This window comes from Pygocentrus nattereri, chromosome 13, assembly GCF_015220715.1.
Source record: "Pygocentrus nattereri isolate fPygNat1 chromosome 13, fPygNat1.pri, whole genome shotgun sequence".
Classification (NCBI taxonomy): domain Eukaryota; kingdom Metazoa; phylum Chordata; class Actinopteri; order Characiformes; family Serrasalmidae; genus Pygocentrus; species Pygocentrus nattereri.
This window is the reverse complement of record NC_051223.1, coordinates 18,261,105-18,285,489: the sequence shown is the minus strand read 5'-3', so window position 1 is coordinate 18,285,489 and position 24,385 is coordinate 18,261,105. Positions and strand designations below refer to the sequence as shown.

Sequence of the window (24,385 nt, the reverse complement as noted above, 5' to 3'; positions counted from 1 at the left end):
AAGTGGCCATTGTTAATGATTCTATCTCTTCCATGCTTGCATTTATATGTTTTGTATGTACAGATTTACATATTGGATTAAATGATATCAGCAGTATGATTGCTATGACGTAAATTACTGCTGTGACTATGTCGCAAAAACATTTTCCTCTTCCAAGGAAAATGAACACGTCACTGAGCGGAACGGATCTCGCAGAGTGCAGAAAACCGGCGGAGGATTGAAGTGTTACACCTCAGAAACAGAAAATAACAGAGAGCTCGCTAAATGCCGCGCGCTGCTAGCGAGCTGTGTAAATAATCATTTATACCAAATATGAATCTTCGCTTTCTTCTCTTGTGGTGTTAAGTATGTTTAAACAATGGGCCGTTTGACTTCAGCCCTGGATAACATGCAGTGAAGTTTGGTGGGTGACTGTTTACAGTAGCTTGGCTAATAATCTCGGCTTTGCTCTTTTCCAGCTGGAGAGGCTCCGTCATGTTGTTATTGTCGAGCCACTGCTGCTAGTCCGGGCTGAAAATGGTAAAGCGAGGTTATCGTCTGAGAGTCAGCTAGCACAAAGAGTGTAAATTAAGTCTGGGAAGATCATTCCACGGCGCTGACTGCGTAAGCTGTCTTCCCTTGGGCGTTGGCGAGGTTTTTCAGTCCCGCGTTTCGGTTTCCTGAGCCCAGGCTGGCTCAGATCAGCTGTCACTCCGGTCACTCTGAGCTGTCACCATGCCTGGCATGGTCGTGTTTGGTCGGCGGTGGGGAATCGCCAGTGATGATCTTGTGCTGCCAGGAGCCTTCGAGCTGTTCATTCGAGTCCTGTGGTAAGAGCTTGTTCAGCTTTTTTGGCCAATGTGTGTGTTAAAGCTGAATCTCAGTCTCAAATGGCTCTCTGTATCCTATGTAGTGTATGCACCTTGTAACGAGTTTAAAGCCATTTATGTTCTTTTAAAAACTAAACGAATCACTTTCTAGCATTTAGCGCCTCGTGTAAGTGTAGCAACCACAGTTTCTTGAGAATCTCAGCTATATAGGAAGGAGTTAGCCTATTGAGTGAAATTCAGGCTTGATTCGTATCGCGGTTTTGGTTCAAGTGTGTAACGATTGAGATTCGATTTGATTTTCAGTATTTTCTGTATTCTGTCAGATTATTATGTCTTAATTCTGCAGAGCTATAATTACAAAGATAAATGTGCTTCACAGTTGTTTCCCTGAGAAAAATACATTTTAATATATTAAAATTAAAAAAAAATTTTTTTTTATAAGAACAGATATTTAAAGATCTTGTGAAGCAGTGCAAATATAGGTTGAACCCCATGGACATTAGTTTGAATCACTAACGGTGTTTTCTCTAAAGGCAGAAACTGAGAGTCCCTCAGAAAGAGAGGCACATCAGCGATACAGTTTTAAATTTCAGAAAACCATTTAAAATATTTATATTTCTGATTTTTGATACAACCTGTCCAGGGTGCATCCTGCCTTTCGCCCAGTGACCACTGGGATAGACTCCAGCACTCCCCGCAAGCCAAAAGGATAAGCAGTTTCAGGAAAGCTCAGGGATATAGAGTCTTTTTAGCTGCCACAAGTATGAACCATTATGCCAGAGACAGTGTTTGTAGTCAAGTGTAGAAGAAAATATTCCCTGCCAAACACACTGTGAACTGTCATCACACTTAAAGCTCTTTGTTTTCTCTCAGGTGGATTGCTACCGTAGTCCTCTATGCCACACACAAAGGAAAGTTTGATTGTCATGGTGGAGCTGTTTTGCATAGCTACATTGTTGTCCTCCTCATCCTGCTTGCAGTCATTATCTTAACCTTATGTGCAGTTGTTTACGTCAGTGCTCAAGGTAAGCCTTATCCATTGGGGAACAGTAGGAGAACATTTCATATGTTCATTAAAAACTAAAATGTACTTCTGTCATGTCTTTATCTAAGGAACCATAATGAATCCAGGTCCACGACGCTCAATGCCAGTCCTGGTATATCTTCGTGCAGTCCTTTACATCCCTGAGTTTGTTTGGGCCTGTCTTGGAGCCGTCTGGGTATCTGATAGCAGCGGAGGATGTGAACCAGCAGAAATTGGTCTTGTAATCGGTGCTGTGGTTGCTAGGTAGGTGAAACAATAATTTCAAACTAGCAGACAAGCTGCATTTGAGCAGCTGTAGCAAAGTCAGATAGCTGACATACAGTTGGAATTTAATTTTATTGATTTATTGAATGGGTGATGAACAACTCAAGATTGTAGATAAGGAGTTGATAGCTAGAGCCCAACCTGTACATTCCTGCTAAGTGAGCTAAACATCTTGGTGTATTTAGACCTAATACTATTATGGGAACCACAGAACACAGCACTTTTATTAACTCCAGAATTCAAAAATCTAGTTATGCATAGATGTTTTGGCCATACAGTCAAAGTAGTAAAACTGGCTTTGTGCTGGCATGCTGTCTTGTCCTCCTCCCTAGCTGGATCATCTTGTTGTCCATGATTTTGGGCTTGTTGATAGTCTTTGACCCGTTGGGCAGCCTGCGACGGCCAACCCTGATTGGCGAAGCCTCGGGCCTAAGAGATCTGCAGAGTAGCGAGTCCTCGCAGCTCTTTTACACTGCACGCTCGCTAGCGGTGCGTGTGTGGGAGAGTCGGCTGCGCCTGCTGTGCTGCTGCCTGCCTCAGGATGATAACCACAGAGCGGCCTTCTCCAGCATCTCCCAGCTTGTCAGCGGCTTCTTCTCGGTGAGCTGTAAAACCATAGCTAGATGCTGGTCACAACTCTGTTGTGCTTATTTTACTGTGTAAAACCCAGACCTAGCCATACCTTGTTATAATCCTGTGTTGTTTCCTGTTGCATAACTGAACTGGGAATTTGGCGCAGTTCTCTTAAGCTTGTGTTATTTCTCAAACAAATCTAGCTTTGTAGAGTCACAAATAAATATTCTGTCTAGGTAGCACGGTGATTCTGTGAAGGGGCTTTGTAAGCATACCACACTGCATGGTGGGGAAAAATGGCATTATATGGTCTGCTTAAAGAGGAGTACCCCGGATACCAACTCTCTGCGTAATTGAGTCATTAAGTGAGTTAGAATTGCTCACAGTAACCCGGCATCTAAAGCATTTAATGCATCTAAAAGCTACATCAGAGAAAACCGTTACACAAAATGGTTATACGCTGCCCGAGACATTGTTTATTGATTTTATTTATTGTTTATTTCTTTCTTTTGTTCGACTCAATTTATTTATGGCCAGTTCCACCCACCAGCTAAGTCTTGTCATGCTAGCATGCGCCGCTGAATATTTTTAAACTGTTGCAACATCATGCAACAGTTCAACATTCTTGGAGGAGATCAGTAACTGTCAATTTTGCTAACAGACACTTATTAATTAACTACAAGGCCCATTATGTTCCCTCATCTTTCTGGCCACGGTTAGTGATCTCCTGGTGATAGAGACAATGCATAGATGGTTGTCACTTTAGATCCTGAGACATTGTTTTACAACAGTTTTGTAAATACAACATTTGAAAATACTTTTAGGCTGAAGAGCTATATATGTGGAGAAAAAATGTTTTTTGCATTTACTACTTTACTATTATTAATAAAACTTACACATGTGTTGAAGTTATCCTCCTATTCAGGAAGCCTTGTGCAAGCCATTTTTCTTTTCTCTACCTTTCATTTTTTATTCCTACATTTTCACAGAAGTAAGTAAACACAGTGATGGTGTGAGTTGAACTTAATGCATGTCAAAAAAATAACATAAAAACAGTGCAGTTCATTAAAAACTGTGGTTGTAGTGTGTCGTCATCTTGAATTAAAACTGTAATTCAGCTAGTAATCAGGAATGGGTATTCTCAAGTGTCATCCAAACTTTATCATTTGAGGCCATCTTTGTGGCAACTTAGCTTGACTCCTTTTTGTCTGAGGTCATTGTCTCGGCTAGAGCTTAGACATGATGGTGCTTTCCTGAGACCTGAACCTGTTTCATCTGATGTCTAAAACCTGTATGTCCCAAAACATACACAGTGCCATAGAAGGCTTTTTGTGCAGGCATTAAAACTGCTTGCTTCCTACCTGACTGTGTTCAACTCATGTAGCTCAAAAGCCATTTAAAAAAAAAAAAGTTTTTTAGAACAGTCTCTGCTGTTAGGTACAATAAATATGGTATAATTGTTTAGGTCCATAGTCATTTTGAATGTAGAAGGGAAAAAAAACACTGTATTTGTGTGGTAGACATAGTGACCCCTGGTTCCTGTCGCCACCACTGCAAAGAAATCAGAGTTGGTAAATGAGTTGGTCTCTGTAATGAACCGTTTTACATCAAACCACTCTGAGTGACTTTGTTCTCTGGGAAAATTAGTATAATTCCCCTTAGTGATTTCCAACCAAAGGTCTCAGTGGTTGAGTTAAACCTTCACACAGTCTTTGGGTATAGAACTTATTGTTGGGATTACATAAATTCCTGCTAAAATAAGTAAATAGCAACACACAATTTTGGGTTTGGCCAACTGATTGCCTAACAGACATAAGCTTAATGTATGTGTGCAGTAAATTCACGGTATTTATCTGTGTAGGACACAGACCTGGTGCCCAGTGACATTGCTGCAGGCCTGGCCCTTCTGCATCAAGAGCAGGATAAAATGGAGCACTGCAGAGACCCTGATGATGTCATACCCCACAGCCCATCATCCCCCATAGTGAGTCGTGTCGTTTAGTAAATCATGGGTCATGGGTGTCACTGTTTATGCTGTGGGATCTGAGGTGTTTCTAGATTTTTTTTTAATGTACAGAAATGTTTTCTTTGTACAGAGAGAAGACTTGGAGGTAGAGCTTGAGAAAGCTGCACATTTTATGCAGTTTGCTGTTGCTGCATATGGGTGGCCCTTGTATGTGTACTCAAACCCTCTTACTGGATTGTGCAAACTCAGTGGTGACTGGTGAGTTTTCCATTAGCAAAGATCGTCCTACCATATTGTTGTTGCTTTAATCCACATAATTGTTTACATGTTGAAGTGCAGTTGAGAGCAACAGTAATTGATCTTTTTGCAGCTGTCATAACCGTAATACAGAGTCTGACCTGGTTGGAGGAGACAACTTCGGCTGTAATTTTAGCTCTATCTTGCATGTCACTGGACTACAGTACCGAGACTTTATTCACATTAGCTTCCATAATCAGGTAACAGATTGAATGACTCCATATCACTGTAGCTTGACTTTGATAGTTATAATTGTATGAGTTGTGATTGAATGAAGGGTAGACTCCTACTCATAACTCTGCAGATATATGAGATCCCATTCTTTGTTGCACTGGATCACAAAAGGGAGGCTGTGCTGGTTGCTGTGAGGGGAACATTGTCACTAAAGGTAAGTAGTGACTACATAATTGTTTTGATGTTCAGGAGAACAGAGCTGCATACCAGTTGTAAAAAAAAAAACATTGAAATGGGCACTAAATACCCTAAGGCAATACTGCATTATTTCACCTTATTTAGTATTCATTTCTTTGTGACTAGAAATGCTGTTTTACAGTCATTTATGGTATCTGCCCTTTTGGTTTACTCTATTGTATATGTGTGAATAGGATGCATTGACAGACCTTTCGGCAGAATGTGAAAATCTGCCAGTTGAAGTCGTGTCAGGAGCCTCTTATGCACACAAGGTGAGGTTTAGGGTTGCTTTTATGTAAGCGCAGTTTTTTTGTCAGAGCACTGCAGAATCTTTCCATTCAACAAAAATATTACATATGTACTTTATTGATTGCTTGTTTTATGGTCTACTGCAATAAGGTAAATGCTTAAAATGATACAAACAAATTTGATTTACTTTATATAATAATTATGTGTATAACACATTATTACATTGATACTTGAATAAATTATTGAAATTATTTGATGATCAGGCAGACAGCAGTATGGATTTTCTCTCAGATAATTTCTATAAAAAAAAATACCAGTTAATACCAGTTTAAATCCTCTTTTTGATTGATTGCACTTTAGTTCTATATGATGTTCTTCTTCCATTGCAGAAGCTGTGTGCATGTGTCTCAAACTATCGGTGAATAATTTATTAAAACCCTAAGGACCGTAAATCTTATGCTTATGTTGGCACACAATATGCACAAAGTATGTGCTGTGAATAATTTTCAAATGTCTGATGCATTTTGCCAAGATTCTTCTCTCTTGATATATACTGGGTGATCCTAATCTTGGGTAATTCATGCTTTTAATTCAAGCCTCAAAGTATATATGTGGTTTAAGGTTTCATCATCAGACAAAAAACAAAGTCATTGACAGTGTTTTGAAGTAAAATGGTGCATTGTAGAGAAAGCGGACTTCGAAATTCTTTGTAATGGTGGTGGCAGGAAATGACTTCTAAAATGACTTCTGAACCTACACGTCTTCCGAATTTTTATAGGTAATATTGGAAATAATAGAACAGTTAATAGAATAATTAAAAATGTAAAAAATATATAATAGGCCAAAACCTTGTCTCAAAACATTGATAAAATAATGCCTTGGGCATCGAGCAGCATACTCATAACTATTTTATGTAATGGTTTTCTGTTATATAGCTTTTGGAGGCACAACACTTCAGTTTGGTTCCTAGTACCACCACTGTGAACAATTATGGACCAATTCTTTTCAGACATTTAATTTCAACCCTCTCTGCAAGACTTGTTTACATCTTAATCATTTAATTGTGCAGATATTTTGAAGAATTGGTAGAATTTCTGACATTTTTAACTTTTGGTTTTGAGCCTTTTATAGCTTGTTTTTGTGAAACAGAGCTAAAAAAAACAAGCTATATTTCTCGTTAGATTTACATTGATACATTCTGTATCAACAGGTTCGGGCCAGCTTTTCATCAAATTGAAATCATCAATCTTTGAAATCATCAAACTTTGAACATACTTATGAACACAAATGTGGTATTGATTGAAAGTTTAGAATCTGTGCTGTTAGAATATTTCTGCTTGTTCCAGTGAGCTACGTGCAAGAAATAATTAAACGAAATGCAATAAGTTCAACATGTATAACGATGGAAAGTATGTTTTGCTTATTCTGCATTTGATTTGTACAGAAAATATAATGTGTTTCTATTTTACAGGGCATATCTCAAGCAGCCAATTACATTTATAAGAAGCTTGTCAATGATGGCATCTTGAGCCAGGCTTTCAGCATTGCACCTGTAAGTCTTATCTACAGGAGTGCTGAGCACTCTTAAGTAAAAAATTCACTGGTGCCATTAAATACAGCACAGTCATTGTCCTGTGTCATTTTCATATGAGTACTCTCCTCTTGAAATGAATCTACATGTTATGTAAATGTATGTTTGTGCAGGAGTACAGGCTGGTCATCACAGGTCACAGTCTTGGTGCAGGAACAGCGTCTCTCCTGGCAGCACTGCTGCATAGTACTTACCCCACTTTGAAGTGCTATGCTTTTTCACCACCAGGGGGCCTCATGAGGTGCACATTCAGCATGTCAAGGCTCACTTTTTGTTGCCAGTCAAGTCTAAAATTTCATAACACATTCATTACCATAGTTATCTAGCTGTATATTTGATTGGTAACACACTGGGATGTATGATAAAACAGTATTAAAAACTGCTTGAAATGTTAGAAGACGTATTTTAATTTCCTCCTAATGTCTCCCCTCAGTAAAGCGCTTGCTGAGTACTCCAAGCAGTTTGTGATCTCTGTGGTTCTGGGAAAAGATCTGGTCCCCAGGTGAGGATAATATGCATATGATGAAGATGTTTAGACTTACACCACGCAGCTCAGTGGTGTAAATAACAGTGTGCTCATTAGTAGCATAAAATATAGATATATACACGTCATTAGTAGCATATATTCATAGAGGACTTTAGAGTATCGTTCCAGAGTTTTAAGTTGCTGTTCAAAGGTTTGGAATCAGTGTTTTTAGTATGCAAAACTACCTGTCGAAACAATTAGTAGGACAGAAGAAAACTATGAATAAAAATGATGAAGAGAGCTGTAGATCTAAATTCTAAAATGATTAAGAAGGTTGAACGTTTTTTTTTTTTACTTTTTTTAATTGCTACTTTTTAAAATGAGTTTTTTTCTTACAATTACTGAGTCAGGATGGAGAAAAAAGCATGCAAAAATATGGTGTCCATGCGCTGCTGCAAATCATTCTGTAAAGCCTGAAGTAGTAACTTATAACAGTTGATTCGGATTTTGTGGATGTTTTGTAGTACTATCACAAACATGGGCCTATAAAGTCAATATTTTGCTGATAAGATAAAAATTCACTTACATCCTTGGAACACGTCCTTTTCTTTGAGTTCTCTTTGAACACTCTTTAAACCCATTCACTATCGTCAAGGGGGTGGGAATGGTTCTGAAACACAGCCGACATTACAAAATGTTCTTGCGCATGTTGAATGCAATTACGCATGACTCCATATCTCACACAGTGTAGCTTTAAGTTATAAATATTTTTCAAACAAAATGTTTATCCAGTCATCATATTTCAGAAGTGCACATCAAATCTGCAGGCGATTAACTTGACAAAAAAGTCAATAGATAAGTACAGTATAATATTATTATTATCATGCAATAATTTGTTGTTCACGGAAGATTCTAAACACTGAATAAAACACATTTTGGCGAATAGTTTGCAATACTTATCTTCACTGTTTGAGTTATGAGTGTAAATAAATTAACACAACTTTTATATGGCAGTTGATTCCAAATGTTTGAACAGTTGTTTACGTTGACATTTCAATGTTTTTCTGGTGACACTTTTAAATGTTAATGTCTTTGGCTTTGTTTGTGGCACTGCTTTTGCTTCACTTCCCTATAATAATGCAGTCATCCAAGATTTCACTTTCTTTTTTTTGTAGATTGAGTATCCCAAACATGGAAGACTTGAAGAGGAGAATATTGAAAATGGTGTCTAATTGTAATAAACCCAAGGTAAGATTGTTTGTTCGTTTGTTCATTTACAGTTCAGCTTTTAATATGGTAGAAATGATTGAGTCATTTCATTTTCCTTGTTCTTTTTTACCTATAAAATGTTCTCTTGTTCCATCTGCTCACCAGTACAAGATTCTTTTACATGGCTGCTGGTATGAGGTGTTTGGGGGAACTCCAGATGACTTCCCCACAGAAATGGAGAACCGGAGGGAGGAGGCATTAAACCAACCACTACTTGGAGAGGAGAGCTTATTGGTGCCGGGCTCCACTTCCTATCATAGCATTTCTTCAGATGACTCCCCCACCCACCCCACCCACCTGCCCCTATTTCTGCCTGGACGCATCATATACATCACAGAAGAAGGGCCCTCACGCAGGTCAGAGCCCAGCTAACTTTCAGCCACAGATACAGTCTCCCTGTGTTTCACAAGTAAACATTGAGTGCCATAAAATGTTTACAGTGGTTTATATGTATAGTGACATATAAAGCCTTTCCATTTTTTAATTAAAGAGGTCATAAAAATACAATTCACGCACACCTACTCATAACTCTGATGAATTCAATGCATTCATGCTCCATTGCATCATGGTAATCCCCTGTGGAAGGTTTTTAAAACCACCCTGCTAAACTTTCTAAAACTCATCTAGCATGTGATAAAAATGCAGAACTGATAGAAATATACCTTCAAAGTATCTCTGTCATCTAAAGGTATCTCTTGGTCTTTCTTTCTCTCTGGGCCCTCTCTGAAACCCAAAACCCAGACACTGCTTCTCCCAGGTGCGGTACCGTGCAGAGTGGTCCAACGAGACCGCGTTCCACAGTGTGCTGATCAGTCCACGTATGGTCGCTGACCATATGCCCGACGTGGTCCACCGAGCCCTGTGCAGCCTCACCAGCGACCGGCCATTCTCCCTCTGCCCCTCCTCCCACAGCAACAGTCACCTGAATGTCATCTGAGCTCCAACTGCCTTGAGCTTGGATCCTGAACTGACTGTGGCACTGAATGCACAAATAGGCTACAGGAAGCTTCTCTGATTAAAAACTCCTCTTCCCCAGTCCTGACCTTCTCGAGCATTTCAGCTCATTCTGATTTTATTTATTTTTTTAATTTGCTATGTTTGCAGCACTGTGCGGTTCAAATGATACTGTAACATATACTGCATTCTCCCATCAATCAGACTAATGTGTGTTGTTTAACAGCATTATGCTGTGATATTTGTGAGAATTCTCCTTAATGTATTTCTGAAAGTACAAGGTGGACATTTAATCCATGTAAGGGAAAGAAACACCAGTAGTTGTGTAGCAGTGGTGTCTTGTTTGTGCTGTATGTTTTGAAAATCAGGGTGAGTAGTGCCTATGCATAGCTGGATGTGCTACTGGAAGTGTGAAGCCTTGCTACAGATTAGAGCAACGTACAACTCCAGCGCACCTGGATCAGATGCACTTTTGATGCATGGCACTAATACGTTCGATTTGCATGGAAACAAATGATTAAGTCAGTTCATTTACTCAGCCTTTCTGTCATCAAAAGTTCTCATCACAACATATTCATTTTTCAGAATGTCTCAATAAATACATGTTGATGAGAAACATGTCACTTTGGTTGTTCCTGTCATGATTCACCAAATTACAAAAGATGTCAAAAGAAACATTAAGAGGGATAAAAGACGTTGGAAACTGCCACGTGCGCTTCTCTGTCGAAACGTGGCATAACTTTATTACTATTAATTATAAGTAATTATTGTTATTATTATTGCTGTTGTATGTATTCGTATTATCTGTGTGTATATTATGTATATATTCGTTTTACACCGCGTTTATTGTTACTGAAACCTGTTGACAGGTCTTGATGTCAAACTTTAACTTGTTGACCGGATCCGTCAGAGCCACAAAAGTTGACTTACCCGTCTGACCTCGGTGTCTGATTTACTTTCCTAGCAGAAGGAGGACACTAAACTGCCCGAGAACACAAGAAACGATCCCGGCTGAACTGAATGAGAGGGATTTTTCTGTTCTCCTCTTCGTTCCCGCCCATCCCGCTTTTAGAATGTGACGTCACGTCGTCACGGTCTAGTCAACAACTCTTATGTTGGGACTACTTGGATCAAGTAGGGAGGGAATATCTGTGTCAAACTAAAGTCTCCGGCGGTCAAAACCGCCTGCCAACTCCTTTAGCTCAGTCACTTTTACTTTCTGGATGTGCCCGCGGACGTGACTGAGTCTCCGGAATCCGTTTTTGGCCGCGAAGTGAAGTGCAAAGCTGGAGAGTTGCCCGGCTAGCTGCGCTAGCTGGCTATCTTAAGTAGTTACGCTAGCAGGCTGCCTTTTCGTAGCCAGGCGGCCAAAGTAAGGAGACGGGAAAATGGAGCTGGAGGACGGAGTCCTTTATCAGGAGGACCCGGGCAGTTCGGCGATGATGTCCGAACGGGTGTCCGGCTTGGCGAGCTCGATCTACCGTGAATTCGAGCGGATGATTGGGAAGTACGACGAGGACGTGGTGAAGGAACTTATGCCGCTGGTGGTGGCCGTGCTGGAGAACTTGGACTCCGTGTTCGCGGAGAACCAGGAGCACGAAGTGGAGCTGGAGCTGCTGAAGGAGGACAACGAGCAACTTGTCACGCAGTACGAGAGGGAGAAAGCGCTGAGGAAAGGCGCAGAAGAGGTGGGTTTTACCCAACTTTGTTTCTCGGAGCACTTTTAGGGTGAACTAGGCCAGCTTCGCCGGTGGCTTCAATATTAGTCCTGAAACTACTTGAGAAACAACACAAACTCTCGAGACAGAATTGGTCCCTGTCCGGTATTTGTCCATTTAACTAATGAACTAAGGCGGCGACTACTGTACAAACGTTAGTCTAGAGTGGACTCTGAGGTGTTGACTGAGATTCAAATGCGGTTTACAGACTGTTTTTTGAAGTTCCTGTCACCCATTCATGTTGACTGTCGGGTCGTACATTAGCATTGTTACTTTGATAACTAATTATTAATTTGCTTTGTTTTCAAGATGATCGAAAAGTCTTATCTGATAGAGGACATTTCAGTGAAGTCATGTAAAGTCCCTCGTCATTTCCCTCAGGATGTGTCAAGTCAGCTTATGTACAAAAAGGGAACTATATCTGCTCAGCTGCAGGTGCCTGCGTGGTGCGTGTATAGTATCCCCACAACGAAAATAAAACTAAAGTCACACCCAGGATAATCTGCCAAGAGAATATACAAGTCCTGTCATGTGTAATCTGTTGTTTCAGCATTACAGTTGAATATGAGCATGGTGTGTCTAAAAGAGTGCTTCTGGTGTGCACTGTCTTTTCGTAGCACTTGACACTAGAGAGTCATGCTACTTAAACATAATGGAAAAAGACGCACTAGTTTGAATTGGTTAAAGTGTTTGTGCCTAATCCGTGTGAAGAAATGTTTTATACTGGCTTTTTTGGGCTATGTGTAAAATGAATGAAATAAGGCATAGTGTCATTCAGTTTATCCTCTTTTGGTCCTGCAAATAAAGCAGTAATACAGACGCAGGAGCCAGGCTTTCAGCAGTGTAATTATCCACACTTTTTCTGGAACTGAGTGAATATTAGAGAAAGTCGTCGATGTCCGCTCGGCTGGTCCTATGCCTGAAAAGAGGATACCTTCTTCAGCGTCAGCGTCAAGGAAGTTGTAGTTTTACGTACTGTTCTGTGTAGTAACCAAAGAATAAAACTGTGCTTTCAATAGTTTTTAGCATTAAAAGTGTTAGTCAATTAATGGGTGAAGCTGCATTCCATTCCACAGGGTCCCTAACTAGTACCGTTATATTCCCTAGACACTTGAGTATGGGATGTTGATTAAGGGATCTGCAGTTTCATTCGCAATATCCTGCAGCATCATAATCAAACACGCTTCTTCAAGAGACCTGCAGTTACTGATGAGCAAACCTTCCTGCAGCTTCCTGTAACGTGATGCACCGTTGTTCACTATTCCTTGTGCAGTTACAGCTGAACTTTTTCACTTGCTATGGTTGGGAATCACCTTTAAAATGTCTGAATGTCCTGTGGAGTGCGCTTCGCAGGGAGCTGCAAGGGCGATTGGAAGGCATCTTGAGACGTTTGCATTTAAATGAAGATGGTAACAACTAGTCTGCATTTTTTTCACTGGAAGGCTGGCAAAGTCAATAATAATAATCGTCTAGCAATTATCTAGCATGTTTTATTTCAATTACAGAATCTCAAAGCGCTTTAAACAGGAAAGTAAGTAAAATATCGGAGAGATGAAACATCGTAACTTAACAATAACATCACAACAGGAAATGTTTTATATCGTCTCTCCACATTATTTTGTAAAACGGAGTGAGAATCACACAGTCAGTCTCTGCTGAGTTCGGCCTCCACACTGAACTGACTGCCAGTCGCTCCTGCTCAACAGTCACCCGCTTGTTCCGAAATCCACAGAGACACCATGATCCACAGAGGCACACCAACGATACACTGCCTTCCTTCTGTATCTCACTGCCTGGCCGGTCCTTCTTTATATGCCTGGCCCTCTGTGCGATGGCAACCGCCAAGCGAAAGTGCTCTCCTTTCTTCAAAAGCTGGGGTAACTTTCATATCACATGATCCTTTGTTTGGATCAACTGAAGTGAAAAGATGGCATGCGACCCAGTCTTTTGGTTTACCTCTAGGCTTTGTTTTGCTTGTCTTTGCCGGCTGGTACACCGCGCTGCACATGTGTCATGTAGGTTGTTGCCAGTAATAATGGTATGCAGCATTTCTTGTTTGATGTGTTTTGTTAACAGCAATGAAATGTCAAGTTCACATAAACAAATGAAATAGTTGCAGTACAACTAGTTGCAAAGTACAATGCAAAATGGCCATTAAGTTCATTCATTTTTGAACATCAGGAAAAAAGCAGAAAGCATGTCTTACACAGAAGCCTCAACAAATACATATATAATTCCAAATTTGTCTGTATTGAGTGATTCCAGTCTTTGCCTTTATTACAACTCTCATTATTTTCAGTAGACGTACTTTCAGTTTTAGTAAATCAGCAAAGATATTTTTCCACACCTCCAAATTGAAGTCTTAGATATTGGTTGCATTTTCTGCATTTTCTGCTGTCTTCTTACAGTGAAATGATAGACAGAACCATCTGTGGATGTTTCTGATCTGACGCAAGAGTGGAGTTTGATTTTTCTCCCATCTCTCGAAGATGTAAGTTTTTAGTACTGCTTATCTGATGGTGGCAGTTTTGGTTGTCTGTCAGGCCTTGCCGTTGGGAGTGTGTTGAAAGAGAATTCAAAGAGATCTCAGTCAAAACTTGATGAAGGGAATGTCTTTCAAGGATGTAAGTGAATTATCTATTGTCATCAGGTCTTCATCAGACCTAAACGTCAAGTCGGACCTTCTTTTCGAGCCTGTGCTTTTAATGATAATATGTAAGGTAGTGTGAGGTGATCTGACAAAAAGGAGGTCTGACCCTTTGACTTTAAGTGATTATATCAGGCTTTACAGTGTGAATCACAGTAGTGCGTGGACATCATAATTTAGCTTGAAACCTAGTTTTCGCTTATTGTCCTTTGATTTTTTTTCTTCCTTATGCAAGTGGATTTTCTTATATCTAATCTTCTCAGAAATATCTCCTTAAAATGGAATACCTTGTTTTTAATGGCTGTTTTGACTGGAAATGAATGGTTATGTCTTCAGATTTTTAATCCCACTTGACATGTAGTAAAAGGTGTAAATGTGACAGCGTGGTTACAACTTGGTGAGTTAGCACTTAACTGTAGGACAAGCACACTTTTGTGTGAAATCCTAAAGGGTGCCCCATGACCCCAGGGTGTTATTATACATTTAACCCATTATGTTCTTTGTGCTTCCTGGAGTAGGACAGCATAGGAGAAGGAACATAGAAGCTGTAATTCTGATATGAATCTATGTATTTAGTGTTTAGTTCTTAGTTCAACTGTTATAGTTTGTAGGAATGTTCTCAGTGTCGATCAAAGATAACAGTTAAAAGTTTGCTGTGTCATTCTAAAAGGGCCTGTACATGACTCTGATACCCCTTGGCAAGATGCTAAATATTTGATCACTTAATGCTCAAAAGATTAGGGTTGTAATTCTGGCTCTTTGTGCATAATGTCATGCCAATCTTTGTTGTTCTAGGCAATTTATAATACCACACATCTATGCCAACTGTTAAAAGTCCCTGCTTGAGTCTTTAGACACTGAGAGGAAACGTCAGGGAAGGGCCGGGAATGTACCGGGAAAAGAACTTCCTTAGCCCCTTTTTCAGTCTGGATATTTCTTAGACTGCCTTTTTCCTTCTGTTTTCCTGAAGATATGTTACAAGCTCTCTGGAGTCATTCTTTGGAATGATCGATGGAATCCTCAGCATGTGTTGCTGAACTCAAGAATTGATGTCTTTCATTTGTTTATTACACAATCTGGTAACATTGTGTCAGTGTGTCTGTCTGTGAGGTGGCAGTTTTTCTGATTCCAATATAGTTTGATGTTGATGCTAACAGGAAGCTTTTAGCTTCCCGTGTGAGCTCTTAATCTATTGATCCTCTTTTTGAATATCTAGGCCTAGCTCCAACAGTTAAAATTAATTTCTAACCCTGATGTAACCTTTTATGTCAGTGTGCAACAAATACAGGGGTTATTGCGTTACTGTATTGTTACTGGACCTGGACGATATCCAAAAATAAGTAGAATTACATTTTCTGGTTAAAGATTTATAATTATCAGTTATATGCCCCCACCCCCCATTCTCTCTCACTTCTTAGTCCAAAATGTTGATTATCGTTTTTACACGTTGCTATTGTTACTTGTCCATTAACAATAATATCCAATTTCATCGCTCATTCGCCCATATATTGCTCCAGTCGATTGAGGTCAGATATTTGCAGTCCTACTAGGAAGTTGCAAACCATACATTTGTTGAAAAAAAGTATCATTAACGTACTGGGGAAAAAGTCACACAGCTGTAGACGCTAATCTGCAACAGGAAATTATTGCTTAGTCCAAAGCCTTCACAATCAAAGTGAAACACCAAAAATCCAGTTGACAGAATTACTTATTTTCACTGTAAGAATTCAAGAAAATCAAGTTTTCTTAGTACACAGTATCTCACAACATTTATTTTTACTGACATCTGATGTGTTGGAGCTGAAAAATAGTGCCACATTTAAAGCATACTATCAAAAACTTTTAAAACAACAATGTGTATTTAACATTATGCATTGTGTTCTGCACTAAACTCAGCTAATTATGCAGTTTGGAAGTGTTATTAAGTACTGACTGTGTCCACAATATGCTCAGGAAAGCACATTGTCTCATGTCGTAATGTAGTTTATCGTGTTAATGATACATATTGTCATTGTCCAGCACTAATTGGATAAATGCACCACAATGAAATATATTGATAAACGGTATCAACCGCATTAACTTGATGCACAAGTCACATGTCTTGCATTACCTATGGCCTGTTTTCACTTGAAAGAAGTAGATGTCAGTTTTATTCTCTGATATTAAATGCTGATATTGATTGAGATGTTGCTGATATTGGGATATCTGTGGATCTCCAAACGGTGTGAAAGACTTTAATGTTATTGATTAAAATGAATGCCTTAAGTGTTATTTTCTTCTGTATGGTCTTTAATATGTAACCGTGTAATGTCACTGGATTTATTTGTCCACAGGTTGTAACACCTATGGTGTAAATGTGAATACATGTGGATGTGCAAATTCAGTGATGGTTGACACCAAATTTGCTGCTTGTTTGGAATAAAGGTATTTTTTTAATTGCTGTTGCAACTCGAATGAAAAAGGCATTCAATTTTTATTTACGTACAATGCAATATACTTGTAAGTACCTGCAGAATTGTTGGTTCCTCTCACAATTTATCAATAATAAAGTGTATTTTGGTCCAAGTATTAGTACAGAAAGGCTAAAATAGTTCTGTCTGTCATTGTCTGGGTTGATTTCACATACAAAACCTCCATCTAGGTGATAAGAGTTCTAAAGAAGTAAGCTGTAGTTTGAATTTGATTCTGTCCGTATCCTTCTGCTGTGGTGGTTATAAGCTGTGGCTCTGAGCCCCTAAACCAAGCCAAGTGAAGATCCAGTTCACTTGAAGTGAGCTCTATCAATAGAGTAGCGGTACAGTGCAGCCTCTGTATGTGTGGGGGCACAATGAGGGCATTATGTGTGAGAGGGAGCCATAAGCCAGCCGATCTTCCTCTGCAGTGCTGTCATATGAGCGCTGTCCTCCAGATCATATGATGAGCAACAGAGGGATGATGAAGAAGAAGCACATACACATTCACAAGACACTCACGGACACTGACAGAGGTGAAAAATCCAGTGAGAGGCTGGAGTTTGAGGAAGATTCATTTTCACAGTTACTTAATTATAGCAGAAGCTGTTAATCATGTAGCCATTACTCAGGTTTGTGGTTTGAGATGACAACCTGATTTTTAGTCTTTCTGCAGTGTGATTGCAGTGCTCTGGTTTGCAAAGTGTTTTAAATGAACAAGCACATGAAATAGTATGTGTGTTATGTCCAATATCCAGCCATCCAGTCATTTCTACAACTTGTAGGCCAGTTAATACTGTTTTAGTGCTATAATGACAGCAAAGATTTTAATCAATATCAGTTGCAGGCCGCTTTTATTTTATTGTAGCAATAGCAAGGCTTTTGGTTAATACCATTTCAAGGGTAAACGTAGCCTACTGTTCGGTACTTGTGACCACAAAATTTCACGTTTTGGCCACTAAAAATGCAGAGCTTGTGGCCCGATTGACCATTTTCCTTGCGTTATACTTCTCTTTACTAAAAGCGTTTAGCTGACGACAGAACTAATTGCATCAAATAACATTGTAATTTTAACCACTGCGATTGGCTAATGTCATGGTGTGGTGACCATGATGGTCGCCCCCCCCCCCCCCCCCCCCCCCCCTCCTGCTGAGCTGGTCTGTCTGGCATCACAAATGTTCCATTGGATAAATATAATGGCAACTGTATGAAAAATAGTCTTAAATAAAATAAGCTGATGTTCATTTTAAATACAATATACATACGTTATAAACCACTGGCCGTTGTAGATTTGTATATCTGTCTATCTGTGTCATCTGTAACTTGCAGGCCAATTTTTAGTACTAGAATGGCAGCAAGACTTTTCCTTAATACCATGTATAACCTGTAGGCCAATTTTAAGAGAAAAAGCTTATGATTAATACCATTGGCTCTTCTAAAATGTACAGTACTTTTACCATGTGATCTGTCTGTAAACTGTGTGACCTTGTGTGACCTAATCCTTTGGTAAGTGAGGCTCTGTTTTAGCTGTACTGATTGGTACTTTAAATCTCGGCACATGTCTTTAAGAATAAGACCCCACCACATGGCCTCACACAGTGGTAATGCTCTTATTAGATTTTTGTACAGTTAATTGCTACAGTACTAAGTCAGTGCCTTTCATGACCAGTCTTGCTCATTAATCTTCTACACCAAGGGAACAAATTCAGACACACTGTGCTGCTGCACCATGACACACATGTGAAAATACATAGCACTGGAAGCTGAAGGCTCTAATTTCAGCATATGATCTGTGGTTAAAAACTTATGAAATCTGTTTCTGCCCACTCACTCAGAGAATTTCGCAGCTGCTATACAGTAAAATACTCCAAGGGAGTATCACGTGCCAATTCTGCCATGACAGATTCTGTTTTTGAATTGATTTGTGAAAGTTATTAGTGTTTTTTGATCGCTTATTTGTGTGATTTCTTTTCCCCTGCTGTGATCTACATATGGCACAGAATCAGTACTGTGTTGTAGTAGCCAAAGGCATAAGGGCCACAGAGCCTCTGCTTGTGGATATGAGTGACTATGAGCTTCATGATCATAAGACGCATCACACAGATGCTTAATGTGCGTCACACTGCTTTGAAGTAGCATTGCTCATGGCAAGAAAAGCCTTCTATCATTAACTAAACTGAATAAACTGTAGAATGCGCTTATTATTACTTTGTTGAGATTGTCTTGGCTCTGATTTTCAGGTGATGATAATGCCTGAATCAGCTGCCCTACTGTGATGGTATCAGGATGTACCTTGTGGAGAAGAACGGTTGTTCAGATGCTTTCAGATTACTTTATTTATGCATTTATGTGTATATCGTTGGCTGGTTGACAATATTCACATATTATAAGAAAATCATTACATAAATCTGCCAAAAATAATAAGTGTTGGGAGTGAATGTTACTCGCTTTTGGTTTTGATCCTGTACAATTCAGAATATGTGTACTGTCACTCTGCAGTGTGTTAATTGCTTTATTTACTGCTGATATTGTTGCCAATGTACTGTTTGGAATCAGTCAAATCCGTGATGAAACCACAATGTATCCAGACACATTTAATCATGTCAATCAACTAAGTCTGGCTTCTTAACCCAGAGACCAACAAATGACTTGTTTGAGTGAAAGTTTGGCTGGCTGGAAATGCAAACTGTTTACAGTCCTGTGTATGCACAGATAGTGGTTTGAATCACCTTGACATTGTGAAAGAAATGTGACCCTGTGTAATGTGGATATGTGCATCATGGCTAGTAGTCATTCTATTAGTTCTGGAATTTAATGCAGCTGTTTTGTTTGAGCACCTAGCTTGCAAATAACCAGCGACAGTCAACAGCTCACACCAGCCCTTTCATGAGTCAAATGTGCAACAGCATGGATACAGTTATCATTTTTATTCAATCAATTTTTTTTCAAAATATTGTGAGAATGTCAATATCATGAACCCAGTATCCAGAATCGAATCAAATCATGGGCCGAGAATATGTTACACCCTCAATAAAGCCTGGGCCACCTGCAGGGTTTTATGTAAAATAGTGAGAACGTGAGAAGGGCAGGTAAGCGTTGTCACTTTTTTTAGCATTTTAATGCAGGGTTTGGATAGACTGACATCACTGTACAGTTGTTTTAGGCAGCATTTTATATAAGGGTTTTTTGATGATTCATGAATGCCACGTACTCAGATCAGGGCATCTTTTTAAAGTAAGTTTTTGCTGGCTCTGGTAAAACACAGCATTTTCCTCAAACCATTGTGATTTACAGTGCTTAATTAGCCCATTTGTAGTCAGAACCATCTGCTAATGGTTATTATTAATCTGTGCTTAGTTGCCCTTAGTAAAATTGTTCCTTCATTGCACCAAAGGTGTCTAGATTTGCACAGGATCAAGTATAAAGTAGCTGCCACACTGTTGGCACACTACCTGTAAAGCAGGTGGGATTGGCTGATATCTAACAGTAGATGTGAGGACATGGTGTATTAGCCAAGCGAAAATCTTGACTACAGCCTCTCTGTGGCTTCTGATTTACCTTTGACTGCTGACGCCCAAGTGTTGGTTTGGCCAGAAAGCAGGCATGAATATATCAGGCTAACGCCTGCGCTGACTCATTCTGAAACCTGACGCAGCCATGGTGAAGTCCACAGGCAGCTGTTAGCATTCAGCTAAACCCACACCACCACAGATGTCATTCTGACTGAGAGAGACTGTTACTTCATGATTAGTCACCATGTATGTATATGTTGTTTTTTTTCCTCATTCACACATTTTGCGGTCCTAAATAAGAGGCAAGTTGTTTTAAAAAATTTACTCTACTTCTACTGTTTAAAGGTATTGGACCAAAACTGGATTACAAGGTCTCAAAATTATTGGTTGGTAGCTGATTCTCCTGGTTTGAGAGTGGAATACTAGCTGCAACCCCTGTTGTTTTCGCTGCAAATTAGTGCTTTTTTATTATTCTTAGGCGGCACTGAGAGTACATAACATGAGAGACACTGATTAACCACACCTGCTCTTTCATTGAAAAAGTCTGGTGTAAACTCCATGTTCCATAATTTTTCTTAATTTTAGTATTTCAGCTGATACAAACACATTGGTCAGTGTAGATGTAGGGGAGAAAACAAGTAAAAAGACAATAATAGATGTTAGATGCAAACATAAGGATTGTGTTTGTGATGCCGAGTGAGAGAAAAGAAAGATTGAGTTGTTTTTGAATAAGGGAATGAGTGTAGGTGGTTAGTGTAGGTCAGTTTTAGCTGTTAGTTTAAAGAAAAGGCTCAAAAAGTTTGGTAACCAGTGCATCATCTTCATAGATTCATGCCCTCGGTAGATTGACATTGTCCTGCAAGGCCCTTGGACACAAGCATCTTGGACAAGGTTTTATGTACTTTTTTTTTTCTTCCTTTAAGCCAAACCGAGTCATTATACAGAAACAGAAATATTCCTGCACATTTAAAAAGGACAAAGCATCCCATTTAAATTGAACACACAGCATTTCTTGTTTTATTCAATTTATTTAGTCCTTTAAACATGTTGAATAGCTGTTTGTTAATCTAATTGAGCAGGTCATACCTTCAAATCACCTTCAAACGTATTTGCCAAGCAACTGGTCACTGTTGCCCCTTTTCTTTGTGTTATTATTGATTTTATAACCTAATTATTAATTATTAATAAACTATTATTTAAACCATTCATGAACACTTTATCAAGGTAGTCTTTTTTAACGTTGTACCCAATAATTTCCTCTGTTCTTGGGCTATTTTCAAACATTGAAATGCAGTTGTTGTCTATGTTGTGCTACTGTGTTAATGCTTCTTCTAGTGACTTTGTGTGTTCACTGCATTTTTAATCATAATCTTGAATCATGCAAAAGTAATCAAATCAAGTTGGTGTGAAAAATGTTTCCTGAGTATTTGTAATCTAGTGGGATCTTTGTGAGGTTGGTCAGATAGATTTGACATGCCTAGTATTGAGTGTTGAAACTGAAGATACGCTGTGCTGTTTTGTTCATATAGAGATATATTGAATATGAAGACTCACAGGAACAAGAGAGAAAAGAGCTGCAAAGCAGGGTGGTTCTGCTGGAGGCCCAGACCAGACAGCTGGAGCTCAAGACCAAGAACTATGCAGACCAGAGTGAGTATTTCACTTCACAGCCACGTTTCACCGGTCACCTAAGACAGTGACTCTGAACCTTTGACCTGTTGACACTCATCTTGAATACTGGATGCTGAATGTAAAATTAAGATATCTTTTTGATTTCTGATGGGCTGTTTACTGTTCTTTTTTATGTTGCTGTGTATGTTAAGATACTTTTGCTTTAGAATTCATACCCTTGGTTTTATTTAGTCCCTTGATTTAACACTTTAGTTAATTCACATTGCTGAATGATCCCAGTCCGGTGTTGTGTGCTGGCTGAGTGCGGCTGAATTGGATAAATACCTGCAGGGCTGCTGAACTCCCCCACATGATGGGTGGATGACTGTGTTTACTGCTAAGCTGCAGTCTAGGTGGGCGGCGCATTACGTGACTGCTCTGAGCAAATGATACATCCATCCATTTACTCAATTCTTTAAATGTTCTCTACACATGAAAACATTTCTCATGAGTTGAAATGTATATGTTAAATGTGTTTGATAAAGTACAGCTGTTTTGATGTTCCAGTGACCCACTGTTCCAAAACTCTTGTAGTTCTTGCCTTCAAGGCATGTCTTTAATCACCTTTGTGTCTCATTACTAGACCATTTTTGGAAGACTGTTTAATTTTACTGTTTCAGGGTACATCAGGGTAGATGAGGCCTTTAGAGTAATTGTGAATCATTATGGCAGTATTGCTCTTCACAATATGATATTGCAGAAGACTGCCGTATCTAAATAGGCATCTAACTAATCACTAATCTAATTAACTAATTCAATTAATCACCAAATGTTGTGTGTTTTGAGCACTGTTCACAGTTGCTTGGATGAATCACATAATCCAACAAATGTAAATCTTATAATGCAGATCAGTCTTTAACCACATCACATTAACAGTTCTCCTTAGTTTTACCTGGTATGGACTTGTAGACATAGTATGGGCTCTTCTATCTCAGTTTTCTTTTCTGACATCTACTGTCATGACTGCTATTAGGTTCCAGCTATGGATGCAAATTGTGGTAAATTCTTTTGACCAATAGACGGTCATCATTTGCTGATGATTATTTCTTAACTGGCAAGCCTAAGAGTATGCGACCCATCAAAATATCTGGAAAACTGATTGTTTTATCTGGTTCGATGAGGCACATTTTACAATATTTGGTATTCACACACTACACACACACTAAAAATCTGCAGTAATGCGCTGAGAGGTCTTCCTTGTATGGACCATGGAATGTAGTACTGATAGAAAGGGCCAGTCGTAATATGTATATGAAGTAAATAGAAGAAACAGTTGTCTGCCTTATTGCAGATGTCTGGGTTCTATATGGTACATCATTGTAGGTGTGCTGTGATCTTCCCAAGAACACAACTGTGTTTAGCTGGATAATACATTTTTAGTAAGTCTTGTCTTTTGGAGCTAACTGTTTGCCCCCTCTTGCATGTATTCCTAATCCTGCCCCTAATTGATGTGCTTGCTCAAATTAATCGAAGTTTAATCTTTTGCTCTTATTAAGGCTGGGCAATAGACAGCATATATTGTTATCATGATAAATAATGTAAATAATGTCACAATGCAGTACAGTATGCTTTTCTGAACATATTGTTCATATCGTCAGTACTTGTAGAACACTGACCAACAGCATATTTTGTTATAAAGAGAGTAAAATGATTCCTGTTTCATTAGATTTAGTGCAACACAGTAGGCTAAAAATTTAATAAGTCACTGCGTTCACAATTTTTGATAGTTTTTTAAAAAAATTATTATTAAATTCTAGCACTACTGGTTCTTCTCTGTTCCAAGTGATCAGATGTCTGAAAAAAATAAATGTAATGGAATATTGTGCGTAGTAAAATGTCTTGAAGTATCGCAATGTTAAATTTGTGCCGTGTCACCCACCTCTAATCTGTCTCCCTCTTTCGCTTTGTTTTTTACACTTTTAGCATAAACTGAGAGAAATGTGGTCAAATGTGACAACACAATTAAAGACTCTACTGTTGTTAAACTATTGTTTCTTTCCCCTCTCTTTCTCCTAGTCCCCCTGTTTTGCTGCTCTTGTCAGATGTAATTAAAAGCAGTTCAGTGGATTTCTTTGGACTGATTTGATACTAAACGGTCCTCAGGGTGAAATGCTCGTTATTTGACCTCAGTGTGCTTGAAGTGAGAGAGAGTAGTTGAGAAATGCTCCCATTTAAGCCTTGTCTACTATGTTTTTAAGGAGAAAACGTGAGTGAACAGCAAACTGAACTCTTGTCAGTTGTTTCCTTGAATAACATTCCAAAAATGCTTGGTGTTTTCTATATGTGTGGACATAGTTGTCTGGTGTACACAGCAACAGTCTATTGACATAATGTGTTCTCATACTGCTAGGATAGGGTCATTGCAAATGCCCTGTTATTAGCTCCCACAATGTAGGCTTGTGTGTACAATCTGTACACAGAGCACATATAACAGTGTAATTTCCAGTATCAGTTTATGGACAGTCCAATGGTAGAACTGTCCTAAGCATATTT

At 39.1% G+C, this 24,385-nt stretch overlaps 2 protein-coding genes across 7 annotated transcripts in view; both read left to right on the top strand.

The window, feature by feature from the left end:
- The first annotated feature begins 236 nt into the window (after positions 1–236).
- Positions 237–10,517, top strand: daglb (diacylglycerol lipase, beta). 2 transcript variants are annotated; one of them, XM_017723685.2, is made up of 16 exons: positions 237–345; positions 459–809; positions 1,683–1,834; positions 1,923–2,097; positions 2,451–2,718; positions 4,553–4,675; positions 4,788–4,915; positions 5,028–5,154; positions 5,259–5,342; positions 5,560–5,637; positions 7,086–7,166; positions 7,319–7,446; positions 7,639–7,707; positions 8,847–8,919; positions 9,046–9,296; positions 9,682–10,517. In XM_017723685.2, the coding sequence occupies exons 2-16, from the start codon at positions 715–717 to the stop codon at positions 9,875–9,877; spliced, it is 2,028 nt and encodes a 675-aa protein (XP_017579174.1). In that variant the 5' UTR covers positions 237–345; positions 459–714; the 3' UTR covers positions 9,878–10,517. The 2 variants fall into 2 exon arrangements, with proteins under 2 accessions (XP_017579174.1, XP_017579173.1); XM_017723684.2 differs by having other exon boundaries at positions 237–809.
- A 468-nt stretch (positions 10,518–10,985) lies between these two features.
- spag9b (sperm associated antigen 9b) overlaps positions 10,986–24,385 on the top strand; it is a 49,405-nt gene continuing 36,005 nt past the window's right edge. For 3 of the 5 annotated variants that reach the window (XM_017723679.2, XM_017723678.2, XM_017723676.2), the window contains exons 1-2: positions 10,987–11,582; positions 21,751–21,871. In XM_017723679.2, coding sequence (XP_017579168.2) covers positions 11,283–11,582; positions 21,751–21,871 — 421 coding nt within the window. In that variant the 5' untranslated portion in view covers positions 10,987–11,282. Of the gene's footprint in view, positions 11,583–21,750; positions 21,872–24,385 lie in introns of all 5 variants that reach the window. The other 2 variants (XM_017723674.2, XM_017723675.2) reach the window with 1 other exon arrangement.